We start from the raw sequence: 26,300 nt of genomic DNA on the forward strand, positions 1-26,300 counted from the left end.
TGCTAAAAGTTCTACTCACCAATTAGAGTCACAACAAAGGTTGTTCATATATGAAAAGATCAATGTGAACTCTGTCTTACTCATCTTTGAGTCTTCTGAAGCACCTATTATACGGTATAGACTCAATAAAATGTTTTTGAATTATATATATAGGATAGAGTAAGTAAAATCTTCTAAAAATAGGAATTTAATGCTGGGAGTCCATTCATTCTTCCATTCAACAAATATTTATTGAATACCTATTACGATCCAGGCATCATTCCAAGTGTTGTGGGATGCAGGTCATACATTCTAGTATGGGGACACAAACAATAAAATACAAATTTATATATATTTTACGGTAGTTAAGTGTTAAGCGATACATTTATGAATATGTTAGGTGGTGCTATAAAAAAATAAGGAAAAGTAAGGAGGATAGACAATGATGGGCTGGGTGTCATGTTAGGTATTAAGGAAAGTTTCTGTTGAGGAGGCATTTGCACTGAGACCTGAATTAAGTGAGGGAGTTAACCAGGTAAATACCTGGGAGAAGAGCCTTTAAGGTCCAGGGAACTGCAAATGGCTATTCTAAGGATTTTGACTTTTATTCTGAGAAGATGGGAAATCCCAGCAGTGTTCTGAACAGAGAAGTAACCTTGTTTGACTTTTGTTTATAAAATGATGGCTCTGGTTACTGTGTGGAGAACAAGCTGTGTGTGTATGGTGGGACAGTTGTCAATGAGGCAAAGTGGGAAAGGAGGCTGTTACAGTCATCCAGGCAAGAGCTGAAAAGAGTTCAAAATAAAATCCCACTGAAGGATCAGAAAGGCTTTAAAAGATGATTTTCTACTCTAGTATAACCAATAGTTATAATATTTGGAATATCTGCAATTTTTGAACTTGAATCAACAATGATTTCTACAGAATTTCATTTCTGTCCAATTAGCTATTACTTTTGTTTCTTTTAAATTTAAATTATATTTATTTTTTATCCAGGTAATATAATCACACAGTTGAAAAGTATAAAACAAAAGAGCGTACATAGTGAAAAGTCTACATCTCAGACTTCGCAACTAGTTCTCGTCACTTTTTGTGTATCCTGCCAGAGATGATTTACATACCTATCAAGCAAATATATATGTATGTGTGTATTTCCCCCCTTCTTCCATTTTTAGACAAATGCCTACATACCACATATGTTGTTTTTGTATTTTGCTTTTTCTATTCAGCAACAGATCTTAGAGATTTTTTAAAACGAGTAATTAGAAAGTTTTCTAATTTTAAAATGGGTGTGTATATTCTATTATATGAATGAACTGTAATTTATTTCAACCATATGTTATTGATGGATATATAGGTTGTTTTTCAAAGTTGTGCTGTCACCCTTGATGCAAAAATAGACATTAGATGATTCAAATGATTATTTTTCTTCTTTTTTACAACGAAAAATGATTTTTAAAGTGCTTTAATTGAATTAAAGCAGACATTTAAAAATATCCTAATTAGTTTCCATGCCCTGATTTGTCATTATGGATATATTATAGTTATATGTTTTCCTAAACATATTTCTAGGAATCAGGCAACAAAATGTACACACACCCCTGCCTTGGGCTTAATAAGATTGTATGAAAATTTGAGAAAAGAAAGAGATGGGCCTTCAATAATGCAAAGGATTTCAAAGACGAGATATACACTCTCAATAAGGAGAGGACTATAAGAAGGAAGTATTTGGCAAAACCAGTTTTTGTTTAGGGAAATGTGAATAATCCAGTTTGAGTGAAATGTGGGTGTGTGTGGAGTAGGAATGGAAGAAAAGATTAGAAAGACAAGTGTCTTATTATTTAGGCCTTAAATACTAGATAGTGGGAAGACAGTTAACAATGCCATACTTAATTAGGTAGGTAATGAGAAGCCATTGAGGGCTTTTGTTCTAGCACACTCTGATCCAGCTAAGACCTACAAAAAGGAAAAAAAAAAGACAGTAGACTACTAGAAGGTTCTTAACCATAGCAAGTCAAAGAGTAATGGGGTTCTTAAACACACAGATTTCAAATTTCAGGGGGCTCTATAAACCAAAAGCCAGAACTTTCATAGAAAAGGAGCTATTCCTCCTATTAATCAAGTCTCTATCTAGATATTCTGTTCCTTTTTGCCTTTCCCAGGGTCTATTACTCTTTCTCTTTTTTAACATTGATACTCAACTCCCCCTTTCCAAATCAAATCCTTATCATTGATGTTTAAACAAGCCCTGATCTCCCCAATCCAAAAGAAACCATCCCTCAAGCTACATTCAACCCTAGCTTTTCACCCTTTCAGCTTCCTTTCACAGACTAATATGGTCAATTGATTGTATGCACATCTCCAATTTCTCTTCTCTAATATGGTCCACCTCAATCCACTGAAACAGACATCACTAAGACACCAATGCCTTAAGTCCTAAAACCAAGAACATCTTTTATTTCTCGTCTTGCTTGACCAATCAGGGGTACGTGACCCTGCTGATCTCTCGCTTCTTCCGGAAGGCACTTTTCCAGAGGCTCTTTCCAAGGTTGATGTTCCCCCACCTACATTTCCGAGCCACGTGCAGCCTCATCTTCCCCTGCCCTGTCACTGAATTGTTGACATATTCCAAGGCGCAGTTTTAAGCCTTCTTGTCTTCTCACTCCAAACTTTCCTGTCTACTCTCTGTTCAGTTTCACCCACACAACTTTCCCAGCCACCTCTATACTGATAATTTCCTGGTTTCTACCTCTCTCGTCCAGATCTCTCCCCTGAGCTCCAGACTCATAATATCCACTTGGATATCTCAAAGAACCTTAAACATAAGTTCAAAACCAAACTCCTTGTATCATTTGTCTCTGCCTTGCTGCCAAAATTACCTAGTCTTCCTTCTAGCATTCCCTTTCTGCTAATAGCACCACTCTACCTCTATTGTAAGAGCTAAATCTAGGGATCATTCTCATTGTCACATGCTACCTCCACCCTCACATTCAATCACTAAGTCCTACAGATTTTACCTCCTAGATATTTCTCTAATCAAGACAATTCTTTATATCTCAACCACAACCATCTTGGTCCAGACTGCCATCATCTTTCACCTGGACTGCTGCAACAGGCTCTTTAGCGATCACCCAAAGGCCCCTCCTGCTCAGTTACAATCTGTTCTCCACGTGGCGGCCAAAGTGATATTTAAAAAATGCAAACCTGAACATATCATTCCTCTGCTTAAAATCCTTGACATCTTTTCATTGCTCTTGGTTTAAAATCTAAAATCATCATATTCAAGACCTATATGTCCTACTCCCTACCTATCCCTAGTTTCATTTGGTAGCAGTCTCTTTGTTTTTTCTTGGAGAAACTGAAAGAAAGTGTGGCTGGAGTATAAGTACAGTGCTAGCCTTTTGCACATGCCTAAAATATAATACTATCTCTTTTCTCTTTTCCTAGTTAATTCCTATTCATCCTTCAGAACACAGCTCAAACATTACTTCCTTAAGAAGCCTTCCATGATCCCCCAGACTAGGCCACCTCCTAACTTTTTGGATTCTTTTCTTTATAGCACTTCTCACAATTTAAAAATTATTAAATTTTATAATAACATGATTAATGTTTGTCTTCCCCCGACTAGACAATAATATTCGTTAAGGCTTGTACCTGTAAGGTACTTAGTACCTTAGTACACTGCCTGAAACATCTTGACATTTGATAAATACTGATTACATGGATGAATAAATGAATGGAAAAAGATTTTTTATTACTTGACAATAGAATTAAAATAAGGGTAGAGGAAGAAGAAATAATTGGAGTTCCCTCTAGAAGTTTCAGGCCCAAATAACAGGGAAAATGGTAAAATGATTAACCAAAATGCAGTTGTGGTGGGGTGAGGAAATTTTGCAGAGGAAAATGAGAATTCAGTTTGGTTATTTATTTAGGCTGCTCATGAGATACACAGTGGAGAGGTTCAACAAACAATTGAAAACACAAGTGATGGCTGAGAAAAGAGGCTGGGGCTGGAGACATCTATTTTGTAACCACATTATGGGATGATAGATGAAAGCCTGGGGATGGATGAGATTCTTGATGAATTAAGAATAGAGAGGAGAAAACCCATTTTGAGGAAAGAATCTTGAGAAACAGCTATATTCAACAGGTAAGATGAGGAAGAGAAATCAGCAGAGGATACAGAAAAGAGGCCATCAGAAAAGCTGGATATACAGAGTAATAAAACAGAGGTCAAGGGAAGTGAAAACTCCAAAGGAAAAATAATTAAAAATACATACACACAACTATACTTCTTACTGAACTATAACAACATCTTAAATGCTAAAATACTTTTTTTTGTAATATCAAAACAACCTCATAAAATAACCGGAAAATAATATGAGGTCTTTGTGTCCTGGAAGAATATTTGATAATGTTGCAGAGAAAGCATAATGGTGGCCATGTCTGTGGAAATAAGGGGCCTATGTATAGCTATACTCCAAGGAAAATTATGATGAATGCAGAAAAATAGCGAGAACACAGCAACCAGAAAGACTGCAAACGCAACGTCAGGTTACAAAAACTACTCTGAATTCAATAACAAAAATGGTGACAAATAGTTACCATTTATTGTTTGCTGTGTACCAGGCACTGCACTAAGTACATTACAGACAGTATCGCATTTAATCCTCATAAAAGCATATGAGGCAGGTATTATTATTAGTCCAAGTCTACAGAGACTCTGAAAAGTTAAGTAACTGTCTAATACCACACTGCCAGAAATGGAAGACCCTGGATTCCAACCCAAGATTAAAAGATTAGGCTCTTAATTACTGCACCATCGAAGCAAGTCCCAAGCCCAGGGTCCAAACAGCCTTCACCATGGAAGATCCAAAACAGAATAGACTCTCTCCCTTATCCCCTCTGGTAAAAGATAGTCTTCATTTCCTTAGACAGAATGATCTGGAAGTGAAAAAAGGTCTGGGGAGGTGACCTGTAAAGTCATGTAAGTTATAGTTTTCATTGTAGAGAATGGATTCAGTGATTCGCAACCAATCCTTGGGTTGCATAAATTAAAGTTAAAAAAAATCCTCTTTAGGACCATGTATTCAATCAATAAATAAGTGTGCTAGGCACTGGGGGGACAGTAATGCACAAAGCATATTCAGTCCTTGAGCCAACAATTGTGCATGTGTGTGCGTGCGTGTATGTGTATTAGAAACATATATTAAATAGTTATATAAATAAGTTATCTTTACAAACTGTGATACATTTCATGGAGGAAAATTATTGGGTGTTATAAAATTTTTTCTTGGGAGTGGGGCTAGTTTACACTAGGGAGTCTGGACAAGCTCCTGTGAGGAAGAGACATAAAACGGGAGACCTGCAGGAGGAGTAGAGACTAGACCGAAAGGGAGGGGGGAGAAGTAGCTTGGCAGCTTTATCAAAATAAAAGAAAGCCATTGTGGCTGAAGGCTAGCTAACAATGGAGCGAGTAACAAGAACTGGACTAGAGATGTGCATACTGGTTAGAAACCTGTATTTTGAGGATGGTAAGAGACCAAGAGAGTGAAGATTTTGGTATCAAGAGTGACCATAATCAAATAAGTACCTCCTACTTCCTGCAAATTCCTGACTGACTTCTGCCTATGATGAGAAGCAGTGGACTAAAGCAGGGGTCACCAGTTGGTATGATTTGGGGGGTCTGGCTGCTTGATCCATCTCTGTGGAATGAGCAGATTCCTAACAGACCAATTGCTCAGCTATTGGAAAAACAATTCTTATATACAGTGGGTCACTCACCTGTCTATCAAGATAGCCCCAGGTCAGAACACAAAATCAGTGATTTATGGATCATTCAGTCAATTTGATCAGTGCAGATAACTAAATTGGATAAGTCATCCCTCAAAACAATGCTTCTTTGGCCTGAAATATAAAACCTAGATACCATGTAAGTTAAAAAACTTGACTCAAAAGATTTACTGGGAAAATGCTAACCAAGTCACAGAAAATCATTTGCTTTAAAAAAAGAGAATGGTATTAGATATTACTAAATGACTATAATTTCAGAAAAACCTCAACAATATGGACTAATTTGGGTACAGGGCATAATGAAATGGTAAAAAAAAGTTGAAAAAGTTGAACATTTTTGAAGAAATGCTGTTCGTTACCAGAGATTCTTAGGTGATGTGTTAAAATATATAAGAATTATTTTAAATTATATTATCACTTGTATTTTAATCATTGCTCTTAAAGTGCTTACGTAAGCTTGAAAAAATTGGTTCTGTTGGTATTCTAAATCTCTATGCTTCAACCTCCTTTGCAACACTCATTTGCATTATCTTTGAAGAAAGAATTTGGACCAAACAAAAGTACAATTCAGCCCATACCTGAATTATCACAAATCCCTAATTAATGTCATCCAAATTAATAAGAATTTACTGCATTTATAAAAATGGAAACTTATGCAAAAGACAATTATTCAATGTCTAGATCTTTAGAAAACTAGCCTGAAGAGAATGCCTTTCAGATATTCAAATTTTGTATTTTTTAATCTACATCTGCACATTTAGTAATTCTATTCTGGCATTTTACAAATATAGGCATCCATCATTTCCTCAACATTTACAGATGTTAATGAATATCGCCTTTTATAACCATCTGTGTAAATTAAATCTTAAAAAGAGATTGTTGGTATTTTTAGTTTAAAAGTGCATATAGGGCATTTTGTTGGCTTACACAATTTAAATTACAAAACTATAATAACCTAAGTACCCCTTTAATGAGTCTTTTCTTTCCCATTCCTCTCAAATGATATAAGAAAAAGCCCAAAATTCATGACATGAACAAATAAATCATCACATAAAAGGACTCCATAGGTATCTCTCAAATGATATAGAATGTTATTTCTTTCCAGAGCAAAAACTAGGTCACCTCAAGCTCACAGGTCAGAGATAATGAAAGCTACATTTCAGAGAACATTCAGTGGGCATTATTAAAGATAAAAAGGAAACTATTTGGTGATTACAAGTTTAAGTCAGCATAACATATCTCCATACTAAATGTAACATGTATTTAAAGTAGCACTGGAATTCCTATTAATGGAGTAACAAACATCTGTGGTATACTGAAGGGGAGGGAGGAGATGTCCACTTCAGTACAGGAAACAAGGGGCTGCACTACGTGTAGATAATTTAAAAACAGTAATAAAACTGACTAAAAATAGGGCTGCTTTTTATTATCATTACAGGTTGGCAATTCTAAGGTTAGAAATAAAATACTCCTCCCTGAAAAAAAATTTGTTGGTCTAAGTTTTAAACAATTGTTGTGATTACAGTGAATTTTAATAATATATATGTAAACTTGAAATTAGCATATCTTTTTACTTATCTTTTAATTACCTACATGGAAGTTAATATAGAGAACTTGCTATATCATCAAACTCCCAATTCACAATGACTCTGCTACAACTACTCATTTTGAAAGTAAGTTCCTAATGGTTAAGAATCGTTTAAGTTCATTTCAGATGCAATCAGTTTGCAAACTCTGTGCCCCTCATATTCTAGCATTTCAGTAGTTGATTTGAAATAAAGAATGATAGCACAGCGACTGTAAAGACAAAACAGAACTTGAAATACTTCAATTCTCTCATTTTAGATGACTGATTAGAATTTTTATTTGTGTTTAAACTTTAAGAGTGAGACAGTGCCAACTGTGAGGTGTATTATTCTTGTTTGATAAATATAAATTTTAGCTTATACACGATGGATTTTACTGACTTTGGTTAATAGCTTTGAAATTGAAATTTATGCTTCTTTTTACGTTATTCTGTGCTTTAAAACTAAGGAGTGAAGAAGAAAATATCAGTGGTACAATTTTGTAGGTATATAAATTGTATCTTTTATATAATTTTGATTTTATTAAAATTTACTTATTTGTTACTGTAATGTTATTATTCATTACTGTGATAGAATAATATGTAGGTTTACATTTTTTCTCATTTACAAACACATTAATGTAATTAAAAAGGATCAATCCTTTCCTTTTTTGTACTGTAATATTAGGGGTATAGTAATATATTAAAACTTTAATAAAGTCTCTGAATTTCTTTCTTGGCTTTTCTTATTATTCATGTAATTTCATAATTATTTCTGAAAATGACTTTGTCCTATAGAGGGAATGTTAAAAATGATCTGCTCTTGGTGTCAGAAATGTTCGGTATGCCACTGATAAGAGCTGAAATACACTTCTATCTGAAGGAAATACAAATTAATAAAAGTTGAATCATATTCTCAGCCCCCAAAAGTCAGAAACTAAACAGAGTGAAGCATTCTTGGGAGCTCCTGTTCACCAGATCTGTTTCCTGAGTAGTGAATACAACGTTTGTTTTCCATGTGCCCTAGAAGACAGAATTAAAGTGAGGGGGGAAAAGAACAAGGTTTCTTTTTTCTTTCTTTTTTTTTTTTTAAATAAAGATTTAGGTAAGATGAAATACTAAAAATGACTAAATCCTGGAACATGTTACCAAAGGAAGCTGTGGAACATTTCACCCTGAGGGAATGGAAGTTTCAGTCATCTCAACCATCCTCCTAAGTGATCCTGGTTTCAGGTATGCAGACAGACAAAATTTTGCATAATTTTACGCAGTTCATGGACCCCCCACAGCCTATCCATAGACCACATCCTCAAGAAGCTCTGTTTGTTTCAGCTCTAGCACTTAATAATTCTTTAATTCTCTCGCCATCAAATGCTGACCATCTCTCAAGCCTTTCACAGTTTTACTTCTTTCTTGAACCTCTGTACAAATACAGAGATAATATATGTGGAGAGTATCTAATATAGAGCCTGGCAGAAGAACAGTCATCCGTCAAATGCTAGCTTTCTGCTCATGATAATCCTAGCCCATGTGCTGTCTGCTTTCCTAAATTTATATTACCCTACAGCAGGGCAGTTTAATATAAGTAATAACAGTAATACTGTTCTTCACATCACACAGTTGAGCAATGTTTCTAAGTGTATTAGTTTTTTTCCCCTAGCTAGATAATCACGTCTATGAGGGTAAGGAACCTGTCTTATATTTCCTGAATCTTCCTTTCTAGGCAGGAACTATTTTGACACTCTTTTCCTGTCCCTGGCTAAGTTGACAGCTTCTTTACTCCCCTTGAAGAATTCACATTGATCAGCAACACTATTTTTCCAATAAAGTTTCCCAGCTTGAAATCTTAGAAATTAGCTAAAGCAGTACTTCTTCATATGCTGTCCTCTCCCCCATGACAAGCCACCCCTCATAAAGTGCCTTTTGGCCAGTCAGGCCCTCCCGCCCCCCCAAAAAAAACCCAAAATTGATCTTTATGCTGACCGACCGTATCTAAAGTTCTCTTTCCTCCGGGGCAAATGCTGTCACTTTATTCAAAAAGCTGCTTGAGAGATGAAAGTAGTTAAAAGTTATCTCTTCTGCAAGATGTTCTAACTGTATTAAATCAGCCTCTTGCTTGAAAGCAATGGAGTAGGCACGATTACTTCTTGTTGCATCCCGCTTTTTTGTTTTGTTTTTGTCTTACATAAGTAATACTTTTTTTCTTGTTGTAAAAGTTGTGAAATTATAGCCAATTACCCACTCAAGCATACAAAATAAAAGACAAGTTATGGGAAACCAAACATGTACTAAATAAAGCCTGAATACAAACTTTAAACCAGGAACTAATCATTCAGGAAACCTACAGGTGTCCAGCCTAGAAATTTTACCTGATTCCTAATTGTATGTTGAATAAATTTTTAGCTGAAGAATCCAAACCACAAGAATTGAGTGAAACATGATCTTATTGCTAAGGATTCCACACCCAGTCTTAACTAGAGAAATCCATACCAAACAAAAAGGAAAAATACACAAGACTTCAACAGTCCTCCCCAACCCCAAAGTGGGAAGATGACAAAAATCACAACAAAATGACCTGAAAATCCTTTCAGGAATCTTTTAATTTTGTCTAAAAGAGTTACTAACACAGGAAAAAAAGACCACCCATAATATTTTTAAAAAGGTGTTACTAATATTTGATCAGCAAACCAATATTTAATGGAAATATACCAAAGCTTGCAGTACTGATCAATAGATGCTTAATGGTTTTCTGTTGAGAACATATTCTGATGGTGGGTTTTGCATTCACATTTACTGTTCTTCACATCACATTAGGCGGGTCATTCTAACTTTGAATATTATTAAACACATATAAATAGCTAAAGTAATATGTCATGTGAGGCATCTATGTGTTTTAAGAAAAGCCCCAAATGATTGAATTATGTGTTGCATAACTTCCCCGTTAGTTAAATATAGGATCTGAAGAGTCTTTATAAGTAATAATGCTCACTTTTTAAAAACTTCACTTTTATCCTAATCTTCACTTTCTTTCAGTGATGAATTTAAACTTAGTCCTAAATTGTCAAATACCCACTTAAAATAAGGTAGTTCTGAGAAAGACTGTGACATTCTGGTAATGTTATAGTGCTAATTTAAGGCAATTTTTAAAAAATTTAATAAGGAACTACTATATGCTTCAAAAAGGCAGACTAAATTTTTTAAAGAGCTTTCTTAAACAGCAGCTATTGAAGCCAACTTTTAGCTCGGTATGTTCCTTTCCCCTGTAACCACACTATATTTCTGTCATGTTGAAGCAGAAAATGTTCATCATTTTGTCAGCTCTGCCTGCAAAGCAGAGAATTACCTTCCCAAGCTCCTGAGATTTATGCTTTTAATTACCTGCTATCTGCTTCACTACCCTCCATACCTAATAATCAATAGAAATAGTCTTGTTTATGGGAAAAATGTAAAATGTTTGACAAAAGCAGACTATCATTTTCTAGATTTCCATTTAATGCTATCGATTCTTTGTATCATCAGTACCTTTTTTCTTAACAGAATCAGTTGGTTTTTCAAACTCACAAAATTATTCATTTATCTAATAATTTGTACTGCTTAGCAGCAGATGTAAACTTTACAGCTAGCTTTCACTTCCCAACCCAGCAATGAGAGTATTATCGCAGTGGTATTTCTTTATTTAATGATCAGCTGCAGAATTCAGTTTGAGTATAACTTTCTCCAAATCCCTTCATCATAAACTCACTTTTTAGTGAGGACCAATTTCCATGGCTTATTTCATTTCTGAATGAGAGGCCAATATTAGCATAGGTGAAACTTAGCAGGCTAGGTACCAGTATTCTTAAAACTCTGCGTCTCACATTTTATCAGCATCAATTCTTAAAAAAAAAAAATCCCAACAAATTACACATATATACTTATATGTAACTGTGTGTACACAATTTATATACAACTATATAAATATAAATATAGTATAAATTAATAGACTAAAGGAGCTGCTATCTACCTCAAGGGTTTCAAGAGAAATACAGTAGGTGTGCATGGGTAGCAGGCAGTGATTGTATATGTATATGTGAGAGGAGGGAAGAGTTAAGTTGATCTGTAGACCTCACATGTGTAGATATTTGTTGGACACATCTGAGAGTGGTGATGTAAGGAAGGCCAAATATTAGAAGATGACTGTTCAAGGTTTTTCTTGACATGTCAGTTATCAGAGGTGATGTCTGAAAATTCAGGAAATAAAGTATAAATTTTTGTAAACATTATGTTGGTTAGAGTTTCAAATACTATGTTCAATATACTTTTTTAAAAAAATTACCTTCTAGGGGCTTTTCAAGGGAAAAGTGCCTCAGAATTCAAAGCAATGAATCCAGTTATTAACCTAAAAAAGTTTAATAAAGACACTATGTCCATGAGAGAAAGGAAAAATAGTGTATTTGTTGTACTTTTGTGCCCGAGAAAGAGGAAGAGGGGGAAAACAGAAGAGCTAGAGGAGAGGGAGAAGGGAAGAGAAGATAGAGAACACAGGAAGGAAGAACATGATGGCTTAGTAGAAGAGAACACGTTTTGATAGGGAAAGAAAAACACTGATAACTGGTGAACAGAATTTCTAGAGTTAAAACCAGCGCTAGGCAGCCAATAGCAAAATGCAGAGTCCCCTAGAAGAGTGTGATGGGGTGATAAGCAAAAAGCTTGATCCTTCAGAAAACGCAAGCAGGTACCTTGCAGCTGAGTGCCTCTTCCGCTTTTGCTGCAAGACAGATCTTCCAAGAAGGCGTCTAAGGCGTTCCTACTTCCCCGCCGCTTTGACCTTCCAGGGAAGGAACCGCAGCTGCTGTAGGGACTTGCTGCCTCATGGCAGCTGGAGGAGAGGTGCAGTTAGGCCTGGGGGCCAAAGGATACGGAGGGTCAGCCCAGAGCCCACGGAAAGGGCATTTATGTGGGACCCAAACTTGTGGCTTTCTCCCTAACCTCATGACTGCTGAGATCCCTGCTGGATGACAGAGAATGCCAGGGCTCTAGCAGAAACAACACTAACGCCTCTTAAGTGGCAGATGGCGGGTAGAGACAGTTTGTTTATGCAAGACAGAGAATTTGTGCTGTATTATGTAAACTGCTAAGGAAATCAGGAAGTGGGCATAAGATTAAAACTACACAAAAAGAGATATGGGCAGAAAGGTCCAGGAGAGCATATGAAATAACCTTTTCCAAATGAAAACTGCTAAGATGACAAAGATGCCAAATGCAGAAGGAAGTAGCATTGCGGATGTATCAGTTACACACTAATTGCAGTCATATGGGAATTGAGGGTGATTGTTGCGTGACTGCACTTTCTGAAATCTCAGAGAGATTTACAGGAAAGAATAGGAGAGTCAGGTCACCTACAGAAATGTTCACACAAATAACTGGTCGCCCTGTCATTTAACTTCTAAGCAAATCCTTAATTTCCTGTCCATTTGTACTTAATAAGTCTTACGTTAATCAATGAAATGGCATGAGGTCATCTCCTTATGTCTTGAGACATGAGGCAATAGAACACAGCAAAAAGAACAGTGGTCTAAAATGAGAGATAGAGATATTGGATGACCAAAACCCAAAAGAAACACAAAAACAACACAACAAAATTAAAAACTTAGAGGAACCACAAAGTAAAATTAAAAAAAAAATTGAACTATAAATGATTTGATTTATAATGCTATTCAAAAAGTAATAGTGTAAATTCAAAAAATCAAATGAGTTAGCTCCAAATTAGGGGTCAGCGATTAGGGACCCTGCATCTCATGCTGAATCAATTGTGTTATTAATGCTGAGTATCAAAATTTCAGGGTCAGTTCCTGAATTAGAGTATATAAAACTTCATTAAAAAGATCATTATGTTCTCATTTCGATTTGCCCATGACGCATAAAGGATCCAGTCATAAGTTAAAGGTATTTATGATTAACTCTGTTCTGAGATAGCAACAATAAAAGAAGATCATCTCTATTTTTAAACATTTAAGAGTACTAACTTGCCCTGATTTTGTGTAAAAATCTGTTTAAGGATCAGTTTCCTTTATCCTTCTGCCACTGTTCTCTAAGAAATTGAGATTAATACAAAAATTAGAAATTATTTGGGATCTGCCAACTTTCAACCTAGCCAAAAAGAGAAACATCAGCCTCAAAAATATTTTAAAAGCTTGTGTTAAAAGTTCTAGTTTCTAGTCTTTTCGTATGAAAACCGGAAGTCCAATAATCTTGAGAGTCTTCTTTAAAACTAACTATGAAACAGTATAGAAGACCTATTTCTCTGGCAAGGCTTAACTCTAGAAACATATTATTTCCCAGCTAAAGGGAAAGATTCGGATTTAAGCTTAACAATTTATAGCCATACTAGAGTTGCAGTGCACTCGTTCACTGGAGAAGAAGGGAGCATTCAGGCCCAGGATAATTTCATTCAGTGCTCAGCTTAAACCAGGTTAGAAAAAAAAAGGTTGCCAAGAAGAAACTAGGGACACGGGTGCTGCACACATTTGTGCAAATGTCTGGGGCTCAGTTGGAAAGACACATTATTCCTGGACTGCAATGCTTGGCCCCTGGCAAAGTTAATGGCGTCAATTTGCAAAGATTCACTTGGGAAATGTTTGTGATTAATGCTTGCTCATTTGCATAACGCTGTATCGTGTAAATAAAGCTGTAGCCTTTTGCTTTCCCACAGTGGAGTTCTACTGAGATGATAAAAGCTGGACAAAGGGGGCTACTGGACACTTAAACTAGGTCACATTGAATTTTAGTGCATGAAGTCTGCCCTGGTACAGTTTATATGGGTAATGGAGAATGTCAGAATGTAGTCTGTTTACTGAGCAAATCTGCCTCCCAGATTTTTCAATAAACATATTTTCTACACTGAAGAGTGAAGCCAATTCAGTCTCAGGCTGATTTAGAAATGTTATTAAAGAAAATAAGGATGAGCATCTTCTTAATTCTTACATTAAAACGTAAAATAGGGTAATTATAAAATAATAAACTCTCCCCCAAATAAAGAATGCTCAGTTTCAGAGCTCAGTTATGCAGATTACAGCACCATTACTAAACACTGAGAACATGTACATTTCACACTTGTGGATCTGCCATCCAGACTTTGTGGCTTTACTGCCCAGAGTCTAAGCATGACTCAGAAATTTAATTTCTTTCTCCATTATCAACATAGCTTTTGAGTGGTGACAAGGAAGCCAGTGGTCACGTGCTCATGTGTGTACATCTGTCCATGCCCCTGTTAGTAAACACAAAGAAAATTAGTGACATCGAATAAAGCTCAATTCAAAGGTGAATCTGCCCCTAGAGCAATTCTGGGGTGTAGAAAGAAGACTGGCACACCTCTCTCCAGAAGACTGACAAAAATAAAAAATAAAACTCGTAGTCATTCTTTCTGAGTCTTACTTATTCCACCTGTAAGATGGAAGTGTTTATATCCTGTCCTTCTAAAGAAATACCATGGAAATGATTTTCAGTCATAGAGCTGGTATGGTCCTCCCAAAGATCATGTAGTCCATTTTAGGTTACATTACAGAAGAGGAAACTGAGGCCCACAGTAGTGAAGTGGTTTATCAAAGTTCAAAATTAGGATTTAAATCACATTCAAGGACTCTTAATCCAGTGTTTTACACTGTGCAGACTTTCTATGTATGGAGTAATGAAATACAGAACAGAAGACCTGGAATACGTTCTGAGAGGACCTAATAAGGTTAATCCTTGCGTGCTTTCATTCACACTGTTTACTAGTAAAAGTTGCTGCTAGACTCTGGAGTCTAGTATGTATAGGGCTTGGCATAAAATAGGAGCACAATAAATGCTAAGAAAATGAGTAAGGTTGTAAGGCAACATAGTATCATTGGAGAGTTGCGGATTTAGGGTCAAGAGGCTCAAATTTATGTCCTATATCTGTATCTATTGGCTATGAGAATCTATGTTAACTCCAAAGATAAGAAACAACCTAAGTGTCCACCAATAAGGGACTAGTTAAGTAAACTATGGGACATCTACACATAGACTACTGTATCAGTTTTCTATTGCTGTACTAGCAAATTACCGTAAACTCAGTGGCTTAAAACAACACACAGTTATTATCTTACAGTTCTGGAATTCGGAAGCCCAACATGGGTTTCATTGGGCTGAAACCAAGGTGTCAGCAGGACTGCATTCTATTTTGGAGGCTCTAGGGGAAAATCAATTTCCTTGATTTTTCAACTTCTAGAAGCTTTCCACATTCCTTGCCATGTGGCCCCTTCTGACACCTTCAAACCAACAATGACCAGTCTAGTTGTTCTTATATCATATCACTCTAACTTCCTCTTTTGCCTCCCTCTTCTATTTTTAAGGGCCTTTGGGCCTGCGGGAAAATCCCAGATAATCTATTTTAAGGTCAGCTGATTAGTGCCCTTAATTCCATTTACTACCTTAATTCCCCTTTGCCATACAAGGTAATATAGTAAAAGAGTCCAGAGATTAGGATGTGAACATCTTTGCCTACCACATCTATAAAAAAACAGTGAGGGAGCTTGCTATGTTCTGATAGGGAAAATTCTCTAGGATATATTGTTATGTAAAAACAGTGCAGGGCAAAAAAAAGTGTGAATAGTATGCTACCTTGTATGTAGAAAAGGGAGGAGATTGAGTACATATTCAATCTCAATCTGCATAAACAAACCCAGGAAAGATAGGCAAGAAACATTAAAGTGGTTACAAGATAGACAGGGAAAGGCATGGAGGGTGGGAGGATGGGGAATAGGATGGAACAAGATTTTTCAATGTACCTTTTAAAATTAATTTGCTTTTTGGACCACGTAAATGTATGTTTTTTTATTTTTTTTCGGGACGCGGGCCTCTCACTGCTGCGGCCTCTCCTGTTGGGGAGCACAGGCTCCGGACGCGCAGGCTCAGCGGCCATGGCTCACGGGCCCAGCCGCTCCACGGCATGTGGGATCTTCCCGGACCGGGGCACGAACCCGTGTCCCCTGCCATCGGCAGGCGGACTTTCAACCACTGTGCCACCAGGGAAGCCCCAATATATGTTTTTTTAATTCAAGGGATTCATAATTGCCTCAAAGTCCTTATTATTCACTTGATGGTCAAAACATTTTGCTTTGCAGAGCCTGTCTATCATAAACCTCGTTACTTTTCTCTTCTTTAACTCTAACAGGCAGATGCTTATTTGTCAGTGGCTTTGTATTAAGCTGTTCTCTCACATGACATTCATAGACTTCATGAAAGTCTGCATCTTTTGCAAGATTTTTGCCATTTTACTTTGCGATCTCTTTGCATTGTATTATGAGATGTTTTCAGCATCAGGTATTGCTGCAGTAGGAATGCTAGAACCAAATATGGAGCATGTCCTCTGGTGGATATTCATTTTGTAAGTGGCCAGTTAAGCAGCGAGCATTTTCATTTTATATTTGTAAAGTTACAGAGACGTTAATTTCCCTGTGTGACTGTATAAATTTGGATAATAAGTGGGCAAAATTTTTAAATATACTTGGATCTATTTCAGTATTTATTATTCTGTTTTTTCTTAAAAAATTCCTTTAATTATTACACCTTAAATCTAGTAGTAATATTATAGTTTAATATATCTAGTAGGTATGTCTCTATGATTAATTAGTCTTCAATTTACAAAATATTTCACGATTCCTATCACACTGCATTTTTTTCTAGTCAGGTTTACTGAGGTATACTTTACATACAGTAAAATTCCGTTTTAGGTATTGAGTTCTATGAGTTTTGAAAAACAAAAACAGTTGCGTAACTACCACAACAATGAAGATTTCAAATATTTACATCACCCAAAAAAGTTCCCTCATGCCCCTTGGTGATCAATGACCCAACCCCACCCTCAGACCCTGCTAATTACGGGTCTGATTTCTGTCCCCACAGTATTGTGTTTGGCAAAAGTTTTATAAGTGTAACCATACAGTGTATAGTCTTTGTGTCCAACTTATTTCATTTAGCATACTGCCTTTGAGATTCATCCATGTTGTGGGATGTACTGGTACATCATTTCTTTTATTGCTGAGTAGTATTCCATTGTATGGCTATACCACAGTTTGTTTATCCATTCATCAGTTGATAGACATTAGGATCAATTTCAGTTTGGGGCAATTATGAATAAAGCTACTATAAAAGACACATGCATATGAACATATGTTTTCATTTCTCTTGGATAAATACCTAGAAGTGGGATTTCTGGGTTGTATGGGAAACGTATCTATAACATTATAAAATTTCTTATAAATAGCTACCAAACTGTTTTCTAAAGGACCTGCACCATTTTGTATTTCCAACAACAATGAATGAGAATTCCAGTTGCTCCTCATCCTTGCCACTTGGTAATATCAATTTATTTAATTTTCATCATTTTAATAGGTATAGTAGTGTCTGATTGTGGTTTGCGTTTCCTTAATGGCTAATGATGTTGAGCATTGTTTTACATATTTATCTGTCATTCATATTTCTTCTCTGGTAAAGTGCTTATTCAAATCTTTTGCCCATTTATTATTTATTATTGAGTTGTAAGTTATTTAAATATTCTGCATACAAGGCATGTGTTTTACAAATATTTTCTCCCAGTCTGTAGCTTTTCTTTTCAATTTCTTAACAGTGTGATAGTGTCATTTGAAGAGTAGTTTTTAATTTTGATGAAGTCTAATATATAAGCATTTTTATAATTCATATTTTTGTTTCTTAAGAAACCTTTGCCTAACTCAAGGTCACATAAATTTTCTCCTATGTTTTCTTCTAGAAGTTTTATAGTTTTAAGTTTATGGTTTTATATATATATGATCTATTTGAAATAATTTTTATATTTTGTGTGAAGTACCAGTCAAGGTTCTTTTTTAAATTTACAAGTGGATATCCAATTGCACTATTTGTTGCAAAGATTAGCCTTTCTCCATTGAACCGTCTTTGCAAGTTTATTGAAGATCAACTGACCGTATAGGTGCAGGTCTATTCTATTCTATTGATTAATATGTCTACTGTTCTTTCACCAGTATTGCACTCTTGATTACTATAGGTTTTATAGTAAATATTAAAATCAAGAAGCATAAGTTCTCAAACTTTGTTCTTTCCTAAAAAACATTTTGGCTATTATAGGGCTTTTCTTTTCTATGTATATTTAAGAAATAGCTTGGCATTTTCCACAAAAAAGCCTTCTAGGATTTTTATCTGGGTTGTGCTGGGTCTATAGATCAATCTGGGGAGAAATGACATCTTAACAATAATGAGACTTTGAATGAATTGGTACTACATATTTCTCAATTTATTTAGGAACATTTTAATTCTTGAATAAGGAATTTGAGAAAGATTTTATCAGGTGCCAAAAAAAGTCATTGGATTTTTGGTTGAAATTGCATTAAATATACTTTTATAAATCATGAAAAGTATATCTCCTCTTTTCCAATGACTATAATTTTCATTATGTTTCCTGTGTAGAATTATCAAAATATCATTTAATGGATATTCAAACAAAGATATTTATTATTTTAGTATTTCCAAAACTCATGAATCGTATAATATACTCTTGGCAAAATGATTTCTACTGTGAAGTAACTTGGGAAATATCACATACAATATGCAGCCGCCAGATTCAGATTTGCATTGCTCATTGGCTTTACTTGGTCATTGGGTATTATAAATATTCTAATATTATTTATTTTGGTTTTATGTTATTTTATTCTACATTTTAAAATCGACTTTCGTAAAATATTGATTTATACCCTTTTCTTGTTATCATTTTTCTTAACAGGATGGTTATGCTTGCCAGATAAAATAATTTACAAAGCTTTCCCTGTATTTCCATAGTCTGGGAAAATATAAATTGTATAATAAATTATTCTCTCAGGTACTTAATATGATTTGGCACACACACATATAACGTGACACTTGTTATCAAGAGTAATAACAATGGTTTTCTTCAACGTTCATTGCACTTTTTTCATATTTTCATTGCATTTTAAACTTTTAAAAATATTTTCTGCTATTCAAGTATTTTTGAAAAGTAAATATAACTGGTGGGATTAAGTGTAAAATGGTATAGGTGAGACTGATTACATAGAGAAATCCTTGATTTTTGACATTAGCCACTCTGTTGTTCAAGTTTCTAATGTTGAATCCAAATCCCTTGAAAATCTAGCACACTGAAATAAGTGGGCCATCAATTGGAGGGGCTGCTAGAGAGTATGTAAATATGAAGAGATGTACATATTCAGAACAATCAGACTTAGAGCTTGACAGACTACAGAGCGCAATGAAAAGGTGATACTCACATCCGAGTTAAAGCGAAGCTGACAGACATTACAAGAAATAACTTGTTTCTTCTTTGGGGGAATGGACACTCCAAATGTGTGGTTAATGACTGCTTTTTGCACAGGATCCATCTAAAGAGCAAATGATAAAATAGTCAATTTATAACTTCAAAGGATAGATAATAGTGTGCGCAAGTAAAAGTAACTGTATTATTTCTTAACGTTTTAACTTTTAGTTCCCAAACAAGGATAATAAAGACTCTCATTCGATAGTAATGTACTTATTTCCAGGAATTAAAAATAGAAACAAAAAAATTGGTTTGAAATCGTAACACAAAAAAATCACAGGAGAATCACAACATTTCAAGAAATCTTATATCTACATAAGAAACCTTGAAAAACCTTAAAAGAATCATAGAACAAGAAAACTTAAGATCTAAAGATCAGGGTTAAAATTAACTTGTAAATGTTTTCCCTATGTGAGGTAATAATACTTAAGATGGTCTGAAATGCTTTCAATGACGACTGTTACAGATGTATTTAAGTTTCTTAGTTTTTTATTTGCGGCAAAGTCATAAATGACAGGCTTTATCACAGCACAGAAAATGTTGACCTTTATTTAAAAATAATTTATTATTGTTCATGTACTCTAGATATTCATTCTACTGGAAATGCATGTCACTCAAATGCCTATAACAGATTGGTTAATATGCAACCCTGCTTAAATATTGATCAAGTAAAGTTTTGACTTATAACCTGTGACTTTCTCTCTTTGGTTTGCGTTTACCATAAACAGTCAGAGAAATATACAGTGATACCATAGAAAAAGTATGCCACAAAGCCATGAAAGTATTTGGAAAATGAAAGAACACTATCTGCGGAGCCTATAAAAAGAGAGACACAGCAGTGATTCTCTTGTGTACTCCAGATAATAATCTCCAGCATTAATGTCAGACAACTGGCAGTTCAAAAAACAATGACGAACAAAGCATAACTTATAAACAGATGTAACATGAACAAGGACAGATCCATTGACACCATTGTTTAGGAAATCTCCAGAGGTTAGAATTTAGGACTGGATTAGTTGATGATATTTGGTAGAGAGGGGAAATGAATACTATCCCTGATGAGGCGTATGAATCAACAAAGTGCAAAATCAGCAGTTAGAAGAACTTAAATACATTAGAAAAGAGGGTGGATTACAGAATTATTGAACAGTAAAGTAGCCTTTTTTTTTTTGCTACAAGTTTAAGTGAGATGACAGGACAGTGTATTCCCACTATAAAGTAAAGTTATGTGGTTTGGAACGCTTAAAAAAGTCAAAGAGGGGAGTTTTCTGGAGTGATAGAACTATTTTATATCTTGACTGTAGTGGTGGTTACACAAACTTATACATGTGTTGAAATTCAAAGAACTATGCGCATTCCCAAAAAGTCAATTTTATGTATGATAACTTAAGAAGTGAAAAAGAAAAAACTGTTAAGAGTATTATGTTTAACGACTTTGGGATTGACATATATACACTACTATGTATAAAATACATAACTAATGAGAACCTACTGTATAGCACAGGGAACTCTATTCAGTGTTCTGTGGTGACTTACATAGGAAGGAAATCCAAAAAAGAGGGGATATATGTATACATATGGCTGATTCACTTTGCTGTACAGCAGAAACTAACCCAACATTGTAAAGCAACTATACTCTAAGAAAAATTTTTTTTAAAATTTAACCACTAAATGTAAAATATTATTACTAGAAAATCTGGGGATTTGTTTTGCTCAAGGTTGTAATTGATTGTATTAAATGAGAATTAAAAAAAAACCCTCTATGGGCAAAGAAAATCTCAAAAGATCAGAAAATAAAACCTTAGTTCACTTTCTTACTAACAAGTGCATACACTTAAAGTCTCATCCATTTGCAAAAGGTGAACCTGTACTTTCTGATCTACTAGAGATGGCAAATCAGTTTGGACAGGCTTAAAAATAAAACAGCCTAACTATATTGGCAGGATGGAAAAACTACACTGTTTTGCAAAGTTAAAAAAATAAGAGCATTTTATTGAGATATTTTCTGTTCTCAGGCTCTAAAAAAATACATCTAGTGATGTGTGAGCTATATAAGATAAAAGTATATGCCTATTCCCTAATCATATTTTCTGCATGCCACTTTTATTATTTTTGCTGTATCTATATACTATTGTATATGTTATTATTCACTTAATATTTTTTCTTTAAAGCAAATTAAAATAGACTTTTAAAAAACAGCAGCAATAATGCATGAAAACATAGTTTTAATGTATATCCTTTCCTATTACTCATTTCAAAAGTATATTGAAAGTTACCATTAAAAATTAAAACTTTCATCATCTAAAATAAATGCACTATCCTAGTTATTCCCATACTGCAATATGAAAACATAGACAAAAATACATCCACAAAAATTTAGCTCCAAATTTTTAGTAAACAAAGATATCTGTTGAGAGCTCCAACACAACCCTTGGATATAAACATTCTCTTTACATTTTTGAAATTGTTAGCTGCCTACATAATTTTTCAAGTAACCCCTGATACAAATTTGTCTACTCAAATCTCACATTTGTACCCTACCAGCCTGAAAATACTGTTTATGTTTCCCAAGGCTGAGCATTCTCTTCCTGAAAGGTGAGTTGTGGCTGAGTACCCCCAATACTAAGGCAGGCAAGTTCCCAGCCATCTGCTCCATGAAAAGCAAACTAAGGAGGTTCCTTCAAGAAACTCTTAACTAGAATCGACTTCTCTACTTTACACATATAATCCTACTTGTCCTCATAAAACACAGTCCTTTTACCCCCTTCCTTGTCACCTGTCATTAACTCCCGCTGCCTTTACATCCTTTGAATGACTTACCACTAAGCATATGAAAATTTTATCTTCCATCTTTCTCACTTGGAACAAATTTTTCTATTTTCCACTTGATTCTCTATTTTGTTATAGGTATTTCAAGAACAGGTCTACTTTTTTCTAAATCTTGTTTATCTTTCTCTGTTTATCATAGAGTTATATAATTATACTTCTTATTCAAATGTCACTTGGGAGGACATGATTTAGTTGAAAGAAGACTTTAAATGGTATAAGAAAGAACGTTCCATTGGCCAATTCATCTGATATCTTGAAACAGACACTGCCCAGCTGATGTTTTGAGTATATGCCATCTGATGCAGTAACTACAAATACCTGGGTCATTTCAGTGGGGTCCATAATTAGCAATAACATAGAAAAGGCTTTCAGATCTTTCTCTTTTTTAAAAGTATAAAGTAGTAAAATCCTGAATTTTTTCTTGTAGCATTCCTACAATACTCTAAAAATTAGATAAAAATAATAAATATGATGTTAATTTATATTAACTTAAATTTTTTCCTCCACTAATGCAAAATCAGTTTTCTCTAATCATAATGAGATATGTATAACTAAATCAATGGCAAGTCTTTTATTCAATCACCAATTTTCAGGATGAATAAAACAATCAAGATGAATAAAAACATTCTCATAAACCCTAAAATGTGATAAATACATGTGATTCAATTTAGTATAGTCAAAACTATATATCTATACCATAATGATTTCATATGTAGAGTACTCAGCAAAATTATTGGAGGTACTACAATTATACAACAAACTCTGATTTTAATAAAGATATTTGAAGTGTTTTTACACATCTTTATTAAAATGTTTATATCACTTTTAAATAAACAATTGCCTTGTTAAATACTCAGATTAGGTTATACTAGTTCACACTGCACAAGAAAGCTGTCTGTGGATTGAGAAGATTGTTTCACTGGTAAACAATGCTAAAAAAAGCTTTTCTTTAAGGAAAAAAAACCCTACCACATAGCTCTAGCTACCAATATTCCTTACCTGGCAGAATTTATTGGTCCCAAATAAGCCTCTTCTTTTCTAAAAAAGTAAAAGTCAGAAGTAGTCATCTGGAATTTTGAGGCTAGCAAGCACAGTCACACAAAATTTTTAAAAATCCATTTTCTTTGCTCATCTCTGATTAAAAAGCCTGAAATGCTTACTAACTAAAAAGCAGCAAGAGTTAACACTTTCCACTTTTGCTAATGAAAGTCATGTAGAAATGAAAAAACAAAACCTATTAGTGCAATTAACTGGTAGGTAATAAAAATGAAAGATGGGGTTGTGGCTTTTACCAGGAATTGAGGAGATGATTGCAGGCTACGTATGGACAAATTAACTATTCTATTACAGTACTTATAAAAGGAATTAATGAAGGTGGCCTTATCACACCATCTATTATATTTTCAATATCAAAATAAGAACAAACAGATATCTTGATGTATTCACCAAGTTTATGGAACTACAAATCTGTGTGAGTTTTTTTTAAAAGATCTACTTTCACTGAGTATTCCAAAAAGTAATTTATATCCACACAGAGTAAGCAATCATATAAAAACACATGCAGTTGCAAATAAAACCTAGCCACAGGGAAAAGAAACACAGTGCAGCACTTCACTAAAGTCAGGATGACGACTATGGGCGGGCAGGGAATCTAAGGTAGGGACTACATGATCAAATGATAGTACTAGATGACATTTATATTTGAGATAACTTTCCTAGATGGCATTTTAGGCAAAGAAAATAAAATTACAAACCTTTCTCAATAATTTTCAAGGGGATGAAGTTCGAATTGTATTCTTGTAAGAGTCTTACAATGACTTCACTACCCATCCAGTGGGGCTGGGTGTGGGAATAAACCAAGCACCACTCAATTAAAAAGCAAAAAAGACTGCTCAAGAATGATACACGTCTTTCTTATATGTGGCTGGGTATCCATAATATTCTTAAAGATGAGGACATTTCATCTTAAGCTTAGCTATCTGCTTTAACCAACGTTCTAAAAAGCATTTGGTCACCACTTATACAATATAGTAGGCAATACTAGCTTTTCTACTAAACAGAAGTAGAAACCAGGTTTTTTTTTTTTTTTTTTTTTTTTGGCGGTACGCGGGCCTCTCACTGTTGTCGCCTCTCTCGCTGCGGAGCACAGGCTCCGGACGCGCAGGCTCAGCGGCCATGACTCACGGGCCCAGCCGCTCCGCGGCACGCGGGATCCTCCCGGACCAGGGCACGAACCCGCGTCCCCTACATCGGCAGGCGGACTCTCAACCACTGCGCCACCAGGGAAGCCCGAAACCAGGTTTTTGACTTTAAAAAGTTAAAGATCGATCATGCAACAAACATTTCTGGAGGCCTAATATGTTTCAGACATTGTCCCAGATTAGATGGGGTAGGAGGAGTCAAACACAAGAAAGGACATGATTGTAAAAGTTAAAAAGTGAAAAAGGATGGCGATTAAGCAAAACACTGAGGCACGAGAAAGCACATAAAGGTCTGTCCCCTCTTGCCCCACCCCTCCTTTAGACTTTCCCCCCCTTTTCTGATTTTCTCACAATTCAAGCATCCAGGATCCTCCCTTTAATAGTGACATCAATGTGTTATCCTCCTGGGGTATCTGCCTTTTAATTCCTTTCTCTAGCTGTGTAATAATAATAATAAACATCTTAATAAGAGCAGCTTAGATTTAGAGCTCTCACCACGTGCCAGGAACTATACTAAGGGATTATCTAGTGTGCTCTCCACCATCACATGAGGCAGATACCATTTTTATCCTCCTTTTACAAATGAGGAATCTGAGGCTTTGAGAGGTTTAATAACTTCTCACCCTCAAGTTCGTAGGTCTGAAGCCAGGAGTCAAACTCAGGCGAGAGTCTCTCCCCCAACTCTTCCCTGCTAACTGACCACCAAGCAGGGATGCTGGGTATCATGTGTGGCACTGCTGTAGAGTGTGAGAAATGAGAAGAAAGGAGGAGTGTTCCTAGAATTTCTGCAGCCTGGAGGGCAGCTGTCTAGTCAAGCTACACATAAGGCCTATTGGTGGCTTATTTTTTTTAATGTATTTTTTTCTATTTCTATTTTTTTTTAATTTATTTATTTTTGGCTGCGTTGGGTCTTCGTTGCTGCACCTGGGCTTTCTCTAGTTGCAGCAAGCGGGGGCTACTCTTCATTGCAGTGCGCAGGCTTCTCACTGCGGTGGCTTCTCTTGTTGCGAAGCACAGGCTCTAGGCACATGGGCTTCAGTAGTTGTGGCACGTGGGCTCAGTAGTTGTGGCACACGGGCTCTAGAGCGCAGGCTCAGTAGTTGTGGTGCACGGGCTTAGTTGCTCCGCAGCATGTGGGATCTTCCTGGGCCAGGGATTGAACCCGTGCCCCTGCATTGGCAGGCGGATTCTCAACCACTGCGCCGCCAGGGAAGCCCCTACTTGGTGTTTAAGTAAAAGTTTCCTGGAGAAGTGAGTCTCAGTTTTTCTCTTTCTGACCGATTTATGCCCTTCTTAAGATAAGCCAGTTTCTTCTTGGGTTACTTCAGGAAAGCCATAAATAAAAATGGGGGCTGCCCTGTCCTCTTTCCCTGTTGTAACTGTTGGGCTATCACACAGAAAAAAAAGAAAGTTCCCCGAACACTTAGAGATTACACGTAGCAGGTGATGGTCATCATTTGCACCTGTCCTTGATTTCTGCAAAGCAGATCTCAGCTACTAAATCCTTGTGACTTAGGGCTTTCTGGAAGTTTGGTAAAGCATCAGTTTTTTAAACTGCAATATTGCAAAATTACAGTAGTACAAAAAGAATGAC

The 26,300-nt window shown here is 35.5% G+C and overlaps 1 protein-coding gene across 8 annotated transcripts in view; it reads right to left on the reverse strand.

The window, feature by feature from the left end:
• ZNF385B (zinc finger protein 385B) overlaps nt 1-26,300 on the reverse strand; it is a 311,863-nt gene that overhangs the window by 39,741 nt on the left and 245,822 nt on the right. For 5 of the 8 annotated variants that reach the window (XM_082840924.1, XM_082840920.1, XM_082840919.1 and 2 more), the window contains 2 exons: nt 23,505-23,543; nt 19,630-19,740 (listed from right to left, as the gene is read on the reverse strand). In XM_082840924.1, coding sequence (XP_082697050.1) covers nt 19,630-19,740; nt 23,505-23,543 — 150 coding nt within the window. The remainder of the gene's footprint in view (nt 1-19,629; nt 19,741-23,504; nt 23,544-26,300) is intronic. The other 3 variants (XM_082840917.1, XM_082840922.1, XM_082840918.1) reach the window with 1 other exon arrangement.

This window comes from Leucopleurus acutus (genome assembly GCF_964270905.1).
Source record: "Leucopleurus acutus genome assembly, chromosome: 6".
Taxonomy (NCBI): Eukaryota; Metazoa; Chordata; class Mammalia; order Artiodactyla; family Delphinidae; genus Leucopleurus; species Leucopleurus acutus.